General features: G+C 46.8%; 1 protein-coding gene across 1 annotated transcript in view; it reads right to left on the bottom strand.

Moving 5' to 3' along the window:
- Positions 1 to 16,405, bottom strand: part of crybg1 (crystallin beta-gamma domain containing 1) — an 84,476-nt gene that overhangs the window by 30,570 nt on the left and 37,501 nt on the right. The window contains exons 4-9 of the mRNA XM_033021931.1: positions 15,060 to 15,104; positions 14,660 to 14,778; positions 11,425 to 11,593; positions 9,860 to 9,999; positions 5,005 to 5,131; positions 2,871 to 2,906 (exon numbers count right to left, since the gene is read on the bottom strand). Of these exons, the coding sequence (XP_032877822.1) occupies positions 2,871 to 2,906; positions 5,005 to 5,131; positions 9,860 to 9,999; positions 11,425 to 11,593; positions 14,660 to 14,778; positions 15,060 to 15,104 (636 nt within the window). The remainder of the gene's footprint in view (positions 1 to 2,870; positions 2,907 to 5,004; positions 5,132 to 9,859; positions 10,000 to 11,424; positions 11,594 to 14,659; positions 14,779 to 15,059; positions 15,105 to 16,405) is intronic.

Genomic DNA, 16,405 nt, shown 5'->3' with positions numbered 1-16,405 from the left:
ATGTGGGAGGAAACCAGAGCACCCGGAGAAAACCCACACGGGTCACAGTGAAAATGAACAAACTCCATACAGACAGCACCCGCAGTCAGGATCGAACCCGGGTCTCTGGCGCTGTGAGGCAGCAACTCTACCGCTGCGCTACTGTGCTGCCCAAAAAATAATTCTTGACCCAGTGACGAGTAAACTGGTTGTGGGTGTGGTAGCAGTTTCAGCAGTGACCTTTTAGAGAGACTTTGAAAGCGTGAAAGGCTTGCCATGCCATGAAGATGCAATGGGATAAATGTCGCTCTCTGATGCAGAAACTGTATGTCCTTTGTTTAAACATGTATCAGGTACCGAAGTCAAGCATTTGAGATTATGGATATGATTCAGCGTGTACAGTTCCAAAGCAGCTGGATCATATATATATTTTTTAATTATAATTTGGATCAAGTTTTTTCAGTCAACAGACTAAAATAAAAACAGCCAACAGTTCAATGTTTTTAGTTTAGCTTATCGATACAGCGCGGAAACAGGCCCTCCGACCCACCGAGTCCGCGCCGACCAGCGATCCCCGCGCACTAACCCTATCCGACACACACCAGGGACAATTTACATTTATACCAAGCCAAACCTGCACGTCTTTGGAGTGTGGAAGGAAACCGAAGATCTCGGAGGAAACCCACGCAGGGAGAACGTACAAACTCCGTACAGACAAGCACCCGTAGTCGGGATCGAACCCGGGTCTCTGGCGCTGCATTCGCTGTAAGGCAGCAACTCTACCGCTGCGCCACCGTGACAGCCCAATATGTGGGGCAGGTAAAGGAACTAACTGACCCTCGACATTGTTTCCACCAGTGGGAGAGTCTAGGACCAGAGGACACAGCCTCGGAATAAAAGGACGCACCTTCAAAAGCAGACACGGAGGAATGTGGTGAATCTGCGGAATTCATTGTCGCAGACGGCTGTGCAAGCCAAGACATTTTTAACACGGAGATTGATAAGTTCTTGACTGGGGAGGATGTCAAATTTTGAGGGAAGATTGTTCATTTGTTCTAGGAGCAGAATAAAGCCATTCGGGCCTATCGAGTCTACTCTGCCTTTCAACTATGGCTGATCAATCTTTCCCTCTCAACCCCATTCTCCTGCCTTCTCCCCATAACCCCTGACACCCGCACTAATCTCCTCCTTAAAAATATCCATTGACTTGGCCTCCACAGCTGTCTGAAAGCAGGAAAATGGGGCCGAGAGGGAAAAACAGAGCAGCCATGATTGACAATAGACAATAGAATAGGCCATTCAGCCCTGAGCCAGCACAACAATTCCATTGTGATCTCGGCAGATCATCCACAATCAGTACCCTGTTCCTGCCTTCTCCCCATAACCCTTGATTCCTCTATCCAGCTCTGGTAGAGTAGACTTGATGGGCTAAATGGCATTATCACAATGAATGGCGATGCTGGCTCGAAGGGCCGAATGGCCTCTTCCTGCACCTATATTTCTATGTAATTGTGCTCCTATGTCTTATGGACCAAGTGCTCTGAAGTGGAGTCAGTAGGTCAAGGACACAGATATGGTGCAGACTTTGAATCCTCAAAGATAGACACAAAATGGTGGAGTAACTCAGCGGGTTAGGCAGCATCTCTGAAACGTCACCTATCCACGTTCTCCGGAGAAGCTGCCTGACCCGCTGAGTTACTCCAGCACTTGGTGTCCATCTTTGCTATAAGCCAGCATCTGCCGTTCCTCTTTATTCCATTCCGAGTATCCTCGTCCCTGTAACAACAGGAATAGACACTGACCAAGGAACGAAGGTCCAAGTTACCGAGAAGTTTGTAAAGTGTCTGCAGTTAGGGGAGGATAAATGATTACATGGAGATAGAGCAAAGTACAAGGTGCTGGAGTAACTCGCCAAAACAAGAAACTGGAGACGCTGGCGTACTAAGGAAAGATACAGGAATGCTGGAGTAACTCAGCAGGTTAGACAGCAAAAAGTACCCGAAAGGTCACCTATCCACGTTAGCCAACGATGCCGCCTGACCCGCTTACTCCAGCACTCTGTGAAACGTCACCTATCCATGTTCTCCACAGATGCTACCTGACCCGCTGAGTTACTCCAGCACTCTGTGAAACGTCACCTATCCATGTTCTCCACAGATGCTACCTGACTCACTGAGTTACTCCAGCACTCTGTGAAACGTCACCTATCCATGTTCTCCACAGATGCTACCTGACCCGCTGAGTTACTCCAGCACTCTGTGAAACGTCACCTATCCATGTTCTCCACAGATGCTACCTGACCCGCTGAGTTATGCCCCTGTCCCACTTAGGAAACCTGAACGGAAACTCTGGAAACTTTGCGCCCCACCCAAGGTTTCCGTGCGGTTCCCGGAGGTTGCAGGTGGTTGCAGGTAGTGGAAGCGGGTAGGGAGACTGACAAAAACCTCCAGGAACCGCACGGAAACCTTGGGTGGGGCGCAAAGTCTCAAGAGGTTTCCGTTCAGGTTTCCTAAGTGGGACAGGGGCATAACTCCAGCACTCTGTGAAACGCCACCTATCCACGTTCTCCACAGACGCTGCCTGACCCGCTGAGTTACTCCAGGACTTTGTGTCTTTTTCTGCATTAACCCGGTGGATCAGGCAGCATTTCTGGAGAACATGGACAAGTGACGTTCTGGGTCGGGACGATATTTCAGAGATTACTGGAAGATCTAGTGGAGAGGCACAGATACTGTGGAATCACGACAAAGTCCAAAAATCATCTGAACAAAATGACAGAGAAACATTTTTTTTTAAAACTGCATTCAAATAACAAAGTAGCCACTATTGCATACAAACTAATAAAAAGTTAGGATGATTGTCTTTGCAGTGTAATGCCAGAAATGTCTTACCTTATGTTCATGAAGGATTTCTACTTTCATTGCACCCTGCAAAACAGAAATGTTGTCTTTATATTTGTCTACTTCGTGGTCAACTCCAGAGAAGGCATTCAAAAGTAAAGCTGCCATAAATCTAACTGTGGAACTAATCTGACTGTGAATGGTCATGTTTGCAGCACTTAGAATGTAGTTGAAGAAACAGGCCCTTCGGCCCAACTTTCCCCCACCGACCAACATGTCCCATCTACACTCGTCCGACCTGTTGCCGTTTGGCTCATATCCCTCTAAACCCGTCCTATCCGCGTACCTATCATCGGGTAGATGCACAGTCTCATGCCCAGAACAGAGGAATCAACAGACAATAGACAATAGGGGCAGGAGTAGGCCATTCGGCCCTTCCAGCCAGCACTGTCATTCACAGTGATCATGGCTGATCATCCCCAATCAGTACCTCGGTCCTGCATTCTCCCCATATCCCCTGACTCCGCTATCTTTAAGAGCTTTATCTAACTCTCTCTTGAAAGCATCCAGAGAACCAGCCTCCATCGCCCTCTGAGGCAGAGAATTCCACAGACTCACAACTCTCTGTGGAATCAGAGAATATAGATTTAAGGCGAGGGGGGGGGAAAAGATTTAGTAGTAACCCGAGGCGTAACTTTTCACCAAAGAAGGTGAAATGGTGGGTGTACTGAACAAGCTGCCAGAGGAGGTAGTTGAGGCAGGGCCTATTGCAACATTTGAGAAACAGTTAGACGGATACATGGATAGGACAAGTTTGGAGGGGTATGGGCCAAACGCAGGCAGGTTGGACTAGTGGAGATGGGACATGTTGACTCTGTAGCTAAAGTCAACGGATGGATTGATCAAAAATAATGCATTTGCATTGGAAGCCTCCATACTAGAATACTGATCACAAATATCATCAGTCTGAAGCAGGTTCGTTGGTATCATTTAAAAATAAATTGGATAGGCATATGGATGAGAAGGGAATGGAGGGTTATGGTATGAGTGCAGGCAGGTGGGACAAAGGGAAAAAAGTTGTTCGGCACGGACTTGTAGGGCCGAGATGGCCTGTTTCCGTGCTGTAATTGTTATATGGTTATATGGTTAGGAAGGGTCTCGACCCGAAACGTCACCTATTCCTTTGCTTCATAGATGCTGCCTCACCTGCTGAGTTTCTCCAGCATTTTTGTCTACCTTCGATTTTTCCAGCATCTGCAGTTCTTTCTTAAACATCACTACACAAAGGTCACTTCAGAGCACCGATGTTCCCCGACCTAAGTGAGGGTTATATCCCGTGGACACCATTACTTATGTTGGTCATTCGGTAAATCGGAAACTGAAGTGCTTATGCGTGTACGTAAATTTACTATCCGGCGCAGAGACCCCGCTTCGGGGTGGGGGGGGGAGACATTCTTGCCATAGAGGGATTACAGAGAAGGTTCACCAGACTGATCCCTGGGATGTCAGGACTTTCATATGAAGAAAGACTGGATAGACTCGGCTTGTACTCACTAGAATTTAGAAGATTGAGGGGGGGATCTTATAGAACTTACAACATTCTTAAGGGGTTGGACAGGCTAGATGCAGGAAGATTGTTCCCGATGTTGGGGAAGTCCAGAACAAGGGGTCACAGTTTAAGGATAAGGGGGAAATCTTTTAGGACCGAGATGAGAAAAACATTTTTCACACAGAGAGAGTGGTGAATCTCTGGAATTCTCTGCCACTGAAGGTAGTTGAGGCCAGTTCATTGGCTATATTTAAGAGGGAGTTAGATGTGGCCCTTGTGGCTAAAGGGATCAGGGGGTATGGAGAGAAGGCAGGTACAGGATACTGAGTTGGATGATCAGCCTTGATCATATTGAATGGCGTTGCAGGCTCGAAGGGCCGAATGGCCTACTCCTGCACCTATTTTCTATGTTTCTAAGTTTCTATGTGAGAACACACGAGGAGGGAGCTCAGAAACGGGGAAACCTTGTGGGCATCATTGGGCTTCAAGAACTGCTGATGCAAGTGTGAGTTAACGCAAGTCGGCTATCGCACGAGCCTGCACAACCAGCCACGCTGGCCATTTTGCATCGATTTTAAAATATCCATTTTAAAACTTATTTCACATGTTGAAGGAGAAGCGTTTTTTTAAAAATACCATTTTTAATGGTTTTAGCGAGCCGATGTACGGGTCCAGTGCTCCCCAAGAATCCGGGCAGGGATACTGACCGACGTCCACAAAGTACGAGTTCCCTTGATGGAAGGGTTCCTCAAAGAGCAGCCAACTGCAAAACAAACGTAGAAAGTCAGCCTACAGCATTTCCAATAAATGGTAAAGATCTCCCAACCTACCTCGTTGCAGCACCCGCACTTTTTTATTTTGATCTGCACTTGATCAATAGCCGGAGGGTGGTGAATCTGTGGAATTCATTGCCACAGACGGCTGTGGCGGGCAAGTCAGTGGAAATTTCTATGACGGAGATTGACAGATTCTTGATTAGTATGGGCGTTAGGGGTTATGGGGAGAAGGCAGGAGGGTTAACTTAACATTAATGGGATTGAGAGGGAAAGGTAGATCAGCCATGATTGAATGGTAGAGTAGACTTGATGGGCCGAATGGCCTAATTCTGATCCTATTTAATGCTATAATCTGCACTGTGTTTCCTTCCTCTTTTTGCACTGCATGTCATACTCATTATACGTTTTGGCTGTATCCATGTACAGCATGAATTAAAAAAGTGTTGGAGTAACTCATCGGGTCAGGCAGAATCTCTGGAGAACGTGGATGGGTGATAACGGTCCCAGCCCTTTCTCAGTCTGAAAGAAGGTCAGAACCCTGAGAGATCTTGTCGAAGATAGACACAAAAAGCTGGAGTAACTCAGTGGGACAGGCAGCATCTATGGAGAGAAGGAATGGGCGATGGTTCGGGTCGAGACCCTTCTTCAGACTGATGTCGGGGGAGGGGGCGGGACAAAGATAGAATGTAGTCGGAGACAGTAAGACTAGTGGGAGAACTGGGAAGGGGGTGGGGATGGAGAAAGCAAGGGCTATCTGAAGTTAGAGAAGTCAATATCCATACCGCTGGGGTGTAAACTACCCAAGCAAAATATGAGGTGCTGTTTCTCCAATTTGCACTGAGCCTCACTCTGACAGTGGATAGATCTTGCCGTTCTTTTATAAACCAGCATCTGGAGTTCCTCGCGCCCTCATTTAACCACTCCATTGTGAAATCCCCTCAAAGGTTCACCTCCTTTGGAAAATGCTTCACCTCCTTCTCCTCTATCCCAGGGGTGTTCTGTCTCTCCCTGCCCCCTCACCCACCCCCCCCCCAAACTCCCCGACTCTTCAACAGTCTGAAGAAGTGTCCCGATCCAAAACGTCACCTATCCATGTTCTCCACAGATGCTGCCTGACCCGCTGAGTTACTCCAGCACTCTGTGAAACGTCACCTATCCGTGTTCTCCAGATATGCTGCCTGACCTGCTGAGCTATTCCAACATTTTGTGGTGCCTTATCTTATTTTAGTTTAGAGATACAGCGCTGAAACAGGCTCTTTGGCCCACCGAGTCTGCACCGACCAGCGACCCCCCGCACATTAACACTATCCCCCCCCCCCCCCCCACACACACACACACACACACACACACACACTAGGGACAATTTACATTTATACCAAGCCTACTGACCTGTACATCTCTGGAGTGTGGGTGGAGACAGAAGATCTTGGGGAAAACCCACGCGATCACAGGGTGAAGACAAACTCTGCACAGACAGCACCTGTATTCAGGATCAAACCCTGGTCTCTGGCACTGTAAGGCAGCAACTCTACCGCTGCGCCACCCAGCCGCCCCTAGTCTAGTCCTGTGCCTATTTTCCTACATTTCCACAAACTACAGACAATGTCCATGGGTTGGAAATGTAATTGCAGAAGGCTATGGCTGAAGATCTCATTTTCAGGAGTGAAAAATACACGTGATCATTTCTGGTTTATTTCACATTACTCCACAAACGTACATTCCACGTAAAACTTTGTGTAAGAAAGAACTGCAGATGCGGGTTTCAATCGAATGCAGACACAAAATGGTGGAGTTAAGCCCCTGTCCCACTTAGGAAACCTGAACGGAAACCTCTGGAGACTTTGCGCCCCACCCAAGGTTTCCGTGCGGTTCCCGGAGGTTTTTGTCAGTCTCCCTACCTGCTGCCACTATCTGCAACCTCCGGTAACCACCTGCAACCTCCGGGAACCGCACGGAAACCTTGGGTGGGGCGCAAAGTCTCCAGAGGTTTCCGTTCAGGTTCCCTAAGTGGGACAGGGGAGTAACTCAGCGGGTGAGGCAGCATCTCTGGAGGGAAGTAACGGGCGACGTCTCGGGTCGAGACCGAAGAAGGGTCTCGACCCGAAACGTCGCCCATTCCTTCCCTCTAGAGATGCCGCCTCACCCGCTGAGTTACTCCAGCATTTTGTGTCTAGCAAGTAAAACTTTCTTCGGCTTTAAACCTCTGCATCAGCCAAGTTAGAATTGGTTGGAAAGGGTGCAGAGAGGATTTACGAGGATGTCACCAGGACTCGAGTGCCTGAGCTATGGGGTGAGGTTGAGCAGGCTGGGACTCTACACCTTGGAACGCAGGAGGATAAGGGGCGATCTTATAGAGGTGTATAAAATCACGAGGGGAATAGATAGGGTAGATGCACAACGTCTCTTGCCTATTATTGGTCTTTGCCACGTGTACTGAAGTCCAGTGAAGAGCTTTTATATGCATGTTTTCCAATTAAATCAGAATACCACAAATGAATGCAATCGAGCAAGTACAACAGGTAGAACAAAGGGAAAAATACCAGAGCACAAAGCATTGTTATGCAAGATCTTCACATTATGCTTCCTCCTTTTGGACAATATATTCTGAAAAAATGCATGATTAAATTTCATTTGGTATCTTTCAAGAGAGAGCTAGTTAGGGCTCTTAACGATAGCGGAGTCAGGGGATATGGGGAGAAGGCAGGAACGGGGTACTGATTGGGGATGATCAGCCATGATCACATTGAATGGTGGTGCTGGCTCGAAGGGCCGAATGGCCTACTCCTGCACCTATTGTCTATTATCTCCAAGCTAAACTAAATTAAATTTGGTACTTCGATTCACGATAATCATCTTGCGTCAGTCTAGGCCTACCATTGCCAACCAAACCTACCTGACCTCCCGGTTGCTGGACACTTTAATTCTCCTTCCCATGTACATTGTAACTGTAAATGTACAGTCACTCTAAATGGCTCAATTGTCTTCCCGCTGACTGGTTAGCACGCAACAAAAGCTTGTCACGGTGCCTCGGTACACGTGGCGATAAGCTACATTAGAAACATAGATAGAAACATAGAAAATAGGTGCAGGAGGAGGCCATTCGGCCCTTCGAGCCAGCACCGCCATTCATTGTGATCATGGCTGATCGTCCCCCATCAATAACCCGTGCCTACCTTCTCCCCACATCCCTTGATTCCAGTAGCCCCTAGAGCTCTATCTAACTCTCTCTTAAATCCATCCAGTGACTTGGCCTCCACTGCCCTCTGCGGCAGGGAATTCCACAAATTCACAACTCTCTGGGTGAAAAAGTTTTTCCTTCACCTCAGTCTTAAATGGCCTCCCCTTTACTCTAAGGCTGTGGCCCCTGGTTCTGGACTCGCCCAACATTGGGAACATTTTTCCTGCATCTAGCTTGTCCAGTCCTTTTATATAACTAAACTAAACATTAAACTAATGATGGCATCAACATTCTTTAACTACCGCTTCACACAGCCAGCCACTTCACCAACTGCGTTACAGCCAAGATCTATAAACCACTAATTGTCCGGAAGCAACTCTTCTCACATGCTAATCGCCGCGAATCATGACAGGCGCAGGGCTTGCGTTGCTAAACAGGTTAGCTCAGCTGCACGGCATGTCAGACAAACAAAAGAGACTGCCTCGTAGCAACAAAGAACTGTTGACGCTGGTATATAGCAAAGGTAGACACAAACTGAAGTAAACTCTGGACAAAATACAGTATAGGTGACGTATTGGGTTGGGACCATTCTTCAGACAAAGTAGGGGGAGGGGGAGGGGGATGGGGGGGGGGGGAGCCCCAGATTTGATTTGGGTGCAGTCTGCATGGAGTTTGTATATTCGCCCTGTGACTGCGTGGGTATCCTCTGGATAGGTTAGTTGGCCCCGAATGGGTAGAGAGTGGATGAGAAAGTGGAATAACATTAAACAATGTGAACGGGTGGCCTGATAACGGCGAAAAAAACGAATACTTAGATTTTGGAAACACACATCTGTCCCTACTGTGAAGATGTGGATTACAAACATGTCCGAGACCCTACATCTGGAAAATATTAGGCTCGTCTTGGCAGAAAAACCAGATAAAATTTTCAAGACATGGACACCCTTTGCCGAATTCGTACAAGGCTAGTATGACACAACACAACTTTTGGATTTTAATCTAACTTTGGGTGGGGTGAGGTGGGAGTGGGGGGGGGGGGGGGGGGGGGGAGGGGGGAGACGAGAGGCAGGTATATCTCCACTTTTTTCTCTCTTTCTTCTTTTTTCTCTTTCTTTCTTTTATTCACTTTGGCTACACTACTTTGGCAGTCTACTCTAGGGGTCCTATCTTTGCACATCGCACTAATTGCTCTCTCTTGTGCTTTATCTTTTCTTTTCCCTTTATTTCCAAGTTAAAATTGAAGCTGTACCTAAACTGTATAATTTTATATGCCAATTGTTTTATTCTTGTACATTTGCTTCTAATAAAAAGAAGGAAAAAAAAAAAAATGAACAGGTGATTGCTGGTCAGCATAGTCTTAGTGGGCCGAAGGGCCTGTTCCCATGCTGTATTTCCAAATCATCTAATGTAAAATGTAACATTGCTTAATCATCTAACACAATTCTTACATAGACTTATAGGCAGGGCATTTAAATGACATTTCCTGTTAGTGCAACAATAAAACATAAACACTTAACATTTGAAATATTCAACTTACCTCCCCGAAAATACTTCAAGAGATAATGTTGGGTCCAGAACCCCGTATGTCTGTATTTCTTCCATTTCATCATAATATGTTGTTTTTCTTCCCAAACCATCTAACTCTGTACATAAATCTATTTCAGGCAAACACCATCCCTGGAAGATATCAAATTAAATCATTGAATCACCACAGCCTACGTTTGGAGACTTTAAAATAGAATCACACAAAACAAAATCCCACTGATAATCTAACATAATAACAAATATTGCTGGAATACAAAAAAAGAGATCCTATTAGCACTTGTGTAGGAAGGAACTGCAGATGCTGGATTAAACCAGAGGTAGACACAAAATGCTGGAGTAATTCAGCGGGACAGGCTGCATCTCTGGAGAGAAGGAATGGGTGACACTTCGGATCGAGACCCTTCTTCAGACTGAGAGTGACGGGAAAGGGAAACGAGAGATATAAACAATGATGTAGGGGGGTTTAGAACAAATGAATGAAAAAGGTAATGATGATAAAGGAATCAGACCTTTGCTAGCTGTTTGCCAGGTGAGAACAATAAGCTGGTGTGACTTGGGTGGGGGAGGGATGGAGAGAGAGGGAATGCAGGGGTTAGATGAAGTTAGAGAAATCAATACTCATATCCTCACGTAGTCCTTGCTTTCTCCCTCCTTCGCCTCTCCTTCCCAGCTCTCCCACAGCCCACTGTCTCCCACCCCCATCAGTCTGAAGAAGGATCTCAACCCGAAACGTCGCCTATTCCTTCGCTCCGTAGATGCTGCCTCGCCCGCTGAGTTACTCCAGCATTTTTATCAACCTTCGATTTTTCCAGCATGTGCAGTTCTTTCTTAAACATAGAAACTAGGTGCAGGAGTAGGTCATTCGGCCCTTCGAGCCAACACCGTCATTCAATATGATCATGGCTGATCATCCAACTCAGTATTCTGTACCTGCCTTCTCTCCATACCCCCTGATCCCTTTAGCCACAAGGGCCACATCTAACTCCCTCTTAAATATAGCCAATGAACTGGCCTCAACTACCTTCTGTGGCAGAGAATTCCACAGATTCACCACTCTCTGTGTGAAAAATGTTTTTCTCATCTCGGTCCTAAAAGATTTCCCCTTTATCCTTAAACTGTGACCCCTTGTTCTGGACTTCCCCAACATCGGGAACAATCTTCCTGCATCTAGCCTGTCCAACCGCTTAAGAATTTTGTAAGTTTCTATAAGATCCCCCCTCAATCTTCTAAATTATAGCGAGAACAAGCCGAGTCTATCCAGTCTTTCTTCATATGAAAGTCCTGACATCCCAGGAATCAGTCTGGTGAACCTTCTCTGTATTCCCTCTATACACAATAAGCCTCCATGCTGTATCTCTAAAGTAAAACTCAGCAGGTCAGGCAGCAACTCTGGAGAACATGGATAAGTGACATTTCAGTTCAAGACCCTTCTTCAGACTTCTGGGGAAGAACTCCCTGAAGAAGAAAAACTTACACTATATCTGTTCGGATACCATTTGGAAAACAAAGGCAAGCATTGGTTACATTTTGACCAAATTAATTGGGAAGCAGCCTCACCTTAACTATTCTTTGTATTGATCCAACCGATGAATTGAAGGTGGGTGGAGATATAGCGTCAGTATTGTCTTCATTCACATTCTTTCCCCAAATATCTGCCATCTCCATGATGCCTTCCTCCAACACAACCTTGCTCCCTTCATAGTTTGGTTTTTCATAAAGCAGCCAACTATTTGGGGAAAAAAAGATGAATAAATTTGGAATATTTCCACTAATAGTCGAGTTTGGTCTAGTTCAGAGATACAGCGCGGAAACAGGCCCTTTGGCCCACCAGGTCCGTGCCGACCAGCGATCCCCGCACATTAACACCATCCTACTCCCACTAGGGACAATTTTTACATTTTTACATTTACCAAGCCAACAGGAGAAACTCAGCGGGTGAGGCAGCATCTATGGAGCGAAGGGATAAGCGACATTTCGGGTTGAGGCCCTTCTTTAGACTGAAGAAGGGTTTCGACCGGAAACGTTGCCTATTCCTTCGCTCCATAGACGCTGCCTCACCCGCTGAGTTTCTCCAGCACGGAGACTCTGTGCGTTTACCTGATCTATACCTATCATGTGGACCTTAGGTTTAGATTTATTTAGTTTTAGTTCAGAGAGAGAGTGTGGAGACGGGCCCTACGGCCCACCGAGTCCACACCAACTAGCAATCCCTGTACACTTACACTATCCTACACACACCAAGGATAATTTACAATTTTTAACCGAAGCCAAATTAAGCTACAAACCTGTGCGTCTTTGGAGTTTGGGAAGAAACCGGAGCGCCCAGAGAAAACCCACGCGGTCACAGGGAGAAGAAATTCTATACAGGCAACGCCCATAGTCGGGATCGAACCTGGGTCACTGGCATTGTGAGGCAGCTACTCTACCATTGTGCTGCCCAGCACTCTAGCACTTTGTGTCCTTTTGTGTATTAACCAGCATCTGCAATTCTTTCTAAGCTTGTCTCTCTGTCTGTCGTCTTTGGAGTGTGGGAGGAAACCGGAGATCTCGGGAAAAACCCACACGGGTCATAGGGAGAACGTACAAACTCTGTACAGACAGAAGCCGTGGTCGGGATCGAACCCGGGCCCCTGGCGCTGCATTCGCTGTAAGGCAGCAACTCTACCGCTGTGCCACCGTGACAGTCATAGAGGTATACAGTGTGGAAACAGGCTCTACGGCCCAACATGCCCACACCAGCCAACATGTCCCATCTACACTAGTCCCACCTGCCTGCGCTTGGTCCACATCCCTCCAAACCTCTCCTATCCATGTACCTGTCTAACTGTTTCTTAAATGCTGGGATAGTCCCTGCCTCAACTACCTCCTCTGGCAGTTTGTTCCATACACTTAATATTGCAAATAGCAGCCAATAATAATCCTACATGCATTTTGAAGCCCTATTTTTATTTTTGTCTTGTTGCTACTTTTATTCTACATGGGAATTCATCAGGATATTTGTATACCAGGGGTCGGCAACCTATGGCCCACGGGCCGGTTCCGGCCCGTAACCCAAAATCATCCGGCCCTCAAGGCGTATTTCTTTTAAAATTCGTTTTCGCAACCTGGGAACTGTTGCAGCCAGTCCCGGGGCATGCAGGTGACCAGGGTGTTACAGCTAGACCCAGGGCACACAGGCGACCTGGGTACTGCAGAAAACCAATTGGAAAACACATGAAAACTAATTTGAATAGCAACACCAAATGTCACACTGCGGCAATAGATGTGGCCCGCCATCCACTCACAGACATGGGTCCTGGCTCCGATGCAGAACAAGGTTGCCGACCCCTGATGTATAGATTGCTTTTTAAATGGAAATAGGTTGAGAATTCGCATTCGGTTGTGTACTTCCACTCAAGTGCCAGAGACCAGGGTTCGATCCCGACCTCGGGTGCTGTCTATGTGAAGTTTGCATGTTCCACTGGTGACCAGGTGGGTTTTTCTCCGGGTAGGCTCCGATCCCCATCTACATTGCAAAGTCGTGCAGGTTTGATGGTTAATTGGCCTCTGTAAATTGTCCATAGCGTGTCGGGAGTGGATAAGAAGGAGGGATAACATGGAACTAGTGCGAATGGGTGACCGATGGTCTGCATGGACTCAATGGGCCAAAGGGCCAGTTTCCACACTATCTTCATATGTTATAGGAGCAGAAGTAGGCCATATGCAAGTCCACTCCGCCATTCAATCATGGGTGATCTATCTTTCCCTCTTGATCCCATTCTCCTGCCTTCTCCCCGTAACGCCCATACTAATCAAGAATCAGTCAAATCTCCACCTTAAAAGCACCCATTGACTTGGCCTCCCCAGCTTTCTGCGGCAATGATTTCCATAGATTCCACCCTCTGACTAAAAAAACAAAACAAATTAATCCTCATCTCCTTTCTAAAAGGTACGCCCTTTTATTATGAGGCTACTGCCTCTTGTCCTAGACTTCCCCCACTAGTGGAAACATCCTCTCCACATCCACTCTATCCAGGCCTTTCACTATTCGGCAAGTTGGGTTGTAAGTTAGCAAGGCGGAATACGAGGTGATGGTCCTCCAGTTTGAGTGTGGCTTCACTCTGGCAATGGAAGAGACCCAGGACAGAAAGGCCAGTGTGGGAATGGGAAGGGGAGTTTAGTGGGGCCCACCCCTCGGTCATGACTGACCAGGGGTGATGCATCGTGGTGGGATGCAAGCCTGGGCGATCGATGTCATATGGAGGACAGGCTGTTGCCCATGCAGCACGTCCCCCCTCTCCACGTCCCTGATCGATCCAAAGGAACAGCAGGGCCGTTACAGTTTGGCACCAGCGCCGTCGCAGGAGCTGCCAGAGCGAGGTTGTAGACAACGACAAACTGCCTTAGGGGCTCCGACTCCGGACTTTTTTGAGGTTTACTCCTGGAGCCTTTTCCATGACTGGATATGGCCACAAGGCAGTGGAGGTTTTAAATCAGAGTTTTCCCTCTCCTAGATGGACTGCCTTCCCAGGCTGACAAGCCCCATCTGCCTGAGACTCATGGGGGCGGGAGCGTCTACCTTCCCGTGCAGGTTTATAGCACCTGCCCACTGCACTAGGGGAGTTAAAATGGTGATAACTGTTAGATCCAGTTCTGGTTATTGTTCCGGGCAGTACATAACATATCAACAACCGTAAATGACAGAATTAGCCAACATCTTATCTTCTCCCCAACCTCTTATCTAACCCCTTCCCTTGCTCCCTCGACTCCAATCTAGTGAAACATCCCATTGCAAATTTGCATCATATCTTACCAGCCTCTTACTATTCGAATGGTAATTTCAGAGGGCAGATTCAAAGATGTAGCATCCTGAACGTCATGAAAGAATTCAAAAGAGTCTCCATTAAGTCCGGGCTGACTATAAATGACAATCTGAAAAAGAAGTTTGGGCAAGTGTCAAAATTGCCAAGATTCAAAGAAAAATGTAGTTTCATGTGCTATCCACGCAAATTATAGCAAACAAGAACATCAGGAATTGCAGAAGAGAAAATAAACGGTGCAGAATTTGGTGTTAGAGGAAGTGCAGGTAAAAAAAGTGCATGGTCTGCAACAAGGTAGATCGGAAGGTCAGGAATTAATTCCTCAATTTAAACGCCTTGCTTTGCGTTTTATTTACAAAACTACTTCATTAAATAATAGGATACGTTTCCTACCTTTCCAGGTCTGGAATTTAATCTTAAAGGTTCATTTTCTGGTATCTGTAAATAAAATGTGAAAATGGTTAATTTTCATTCAGAAATGCCTATTCTACATTGCCTAAACATTGAAAGAAATTCATACATAATGAGTTCCAAATAAAGATGCAGTGTGTGAAATTTTATGAAACTGCATTTATAATGCCACTTGATCAGAACACTAGAAAAACGTCATTATTACAGAGGTGTTGTTTTCAAAGGCACATAGTAAAACAGCGTAGAAATTTCCCATAGTGTCATACATTCGTCTCCTGAGACCACAAGTCCAGCACGCACTCGACCCACTACAGTTTGCATACCAGGAGAACATTGGGGTGGATGACGCAATCCTCTACATGCTGCACCGGATCTACTCCTTTTTGGACAAACCCGGTGGCTATGTGAGGATTATGTTCTTCGACTTTTCAAGTGCGTTCAACACCATCCAACCCCTGATTCTGAATGACAAGCTTAAGAAGATGGGGGTGGATTCCACATTTATCTCCTGGATACACGATTATCTGACGGCTCGACCACAGTTTGTCAAGCTGGGGGACAGTGTGTCTGGCACAGTGGTGTGCAATGTTGGAGCACCACAGGGAACGGTTCTGGCCCCGTTCCTCTTCACCCTGTACACAGCAGACTTTAACTATAAGTCTGACACATGCCACGTACAGAAATACTCAGATGATACAGCGATTGTGGCATGTGTAAGGAACGGGCAGGAGGAGGAATACAGGAACTTGACCAGTGCCTTTTGTGCCTGGAGTGAAGAGAACTGTCTCACCCTGAACACTACAAAGACTAAAGAGATGGTGGTTAACTTTGGCAGGTCCAAGCTCCCCCTTCAGCCGGTCAACGCTGCAGGGGCCGACATTGAGTTGGTGCAGACATATAAATACCTTGGAGTGCACCTTGACAACAAACTGGACTGGTCTGTCAACTCTGACTCCCTCTACAAAAAAGGCCAGAGCAGACTCTTTTTCCTCAGAAGGCTCAAATCCTTCAATGTGTGTAAGGATATGCTGCACATGTTTTACAACACAGTGGTTGCAAGCGTTATTTTCTACGCTGTTGTCTGCTGGGGCAACAGCATTAGTGCAAAAAACAATAGGAAGCTGGTCAAACTGGTTAATCGAGCTGGCTCAGTGCTGGAGGGGAGAGTAGACTCTGGGATGGAGGTGCTTGAGAGGCGTATGAGGCACAAGGTGCAGGTCATCCTGAAAAACCCCGGGCATCCCCTCCATATAATTCTGGAGAGTCAAAAGAGCACTCGGAACAACAACCGGCTCCTCTCCCTGCCCTGTAGAACGGAGCAGTTCAGG

Source organism: Amblyraja radiata, chromosome 5 (genome assembly GCF_010909765.2).
Source record: "Amblyraja radiata isolate CabotCenter1 chromosome 5, sAmbRad1.1.pri, whole genome shotgun sequence".
Lineage (NCBI taxonomy): Eukaryota > Metazoa > Chordata > Chondrichthyes > Rajiformes > Rajidae > Amblyraja > Amblyraja radiata.
This window is presented reverse-complemented; position numbering and strand designations above follow the sequence as displayed.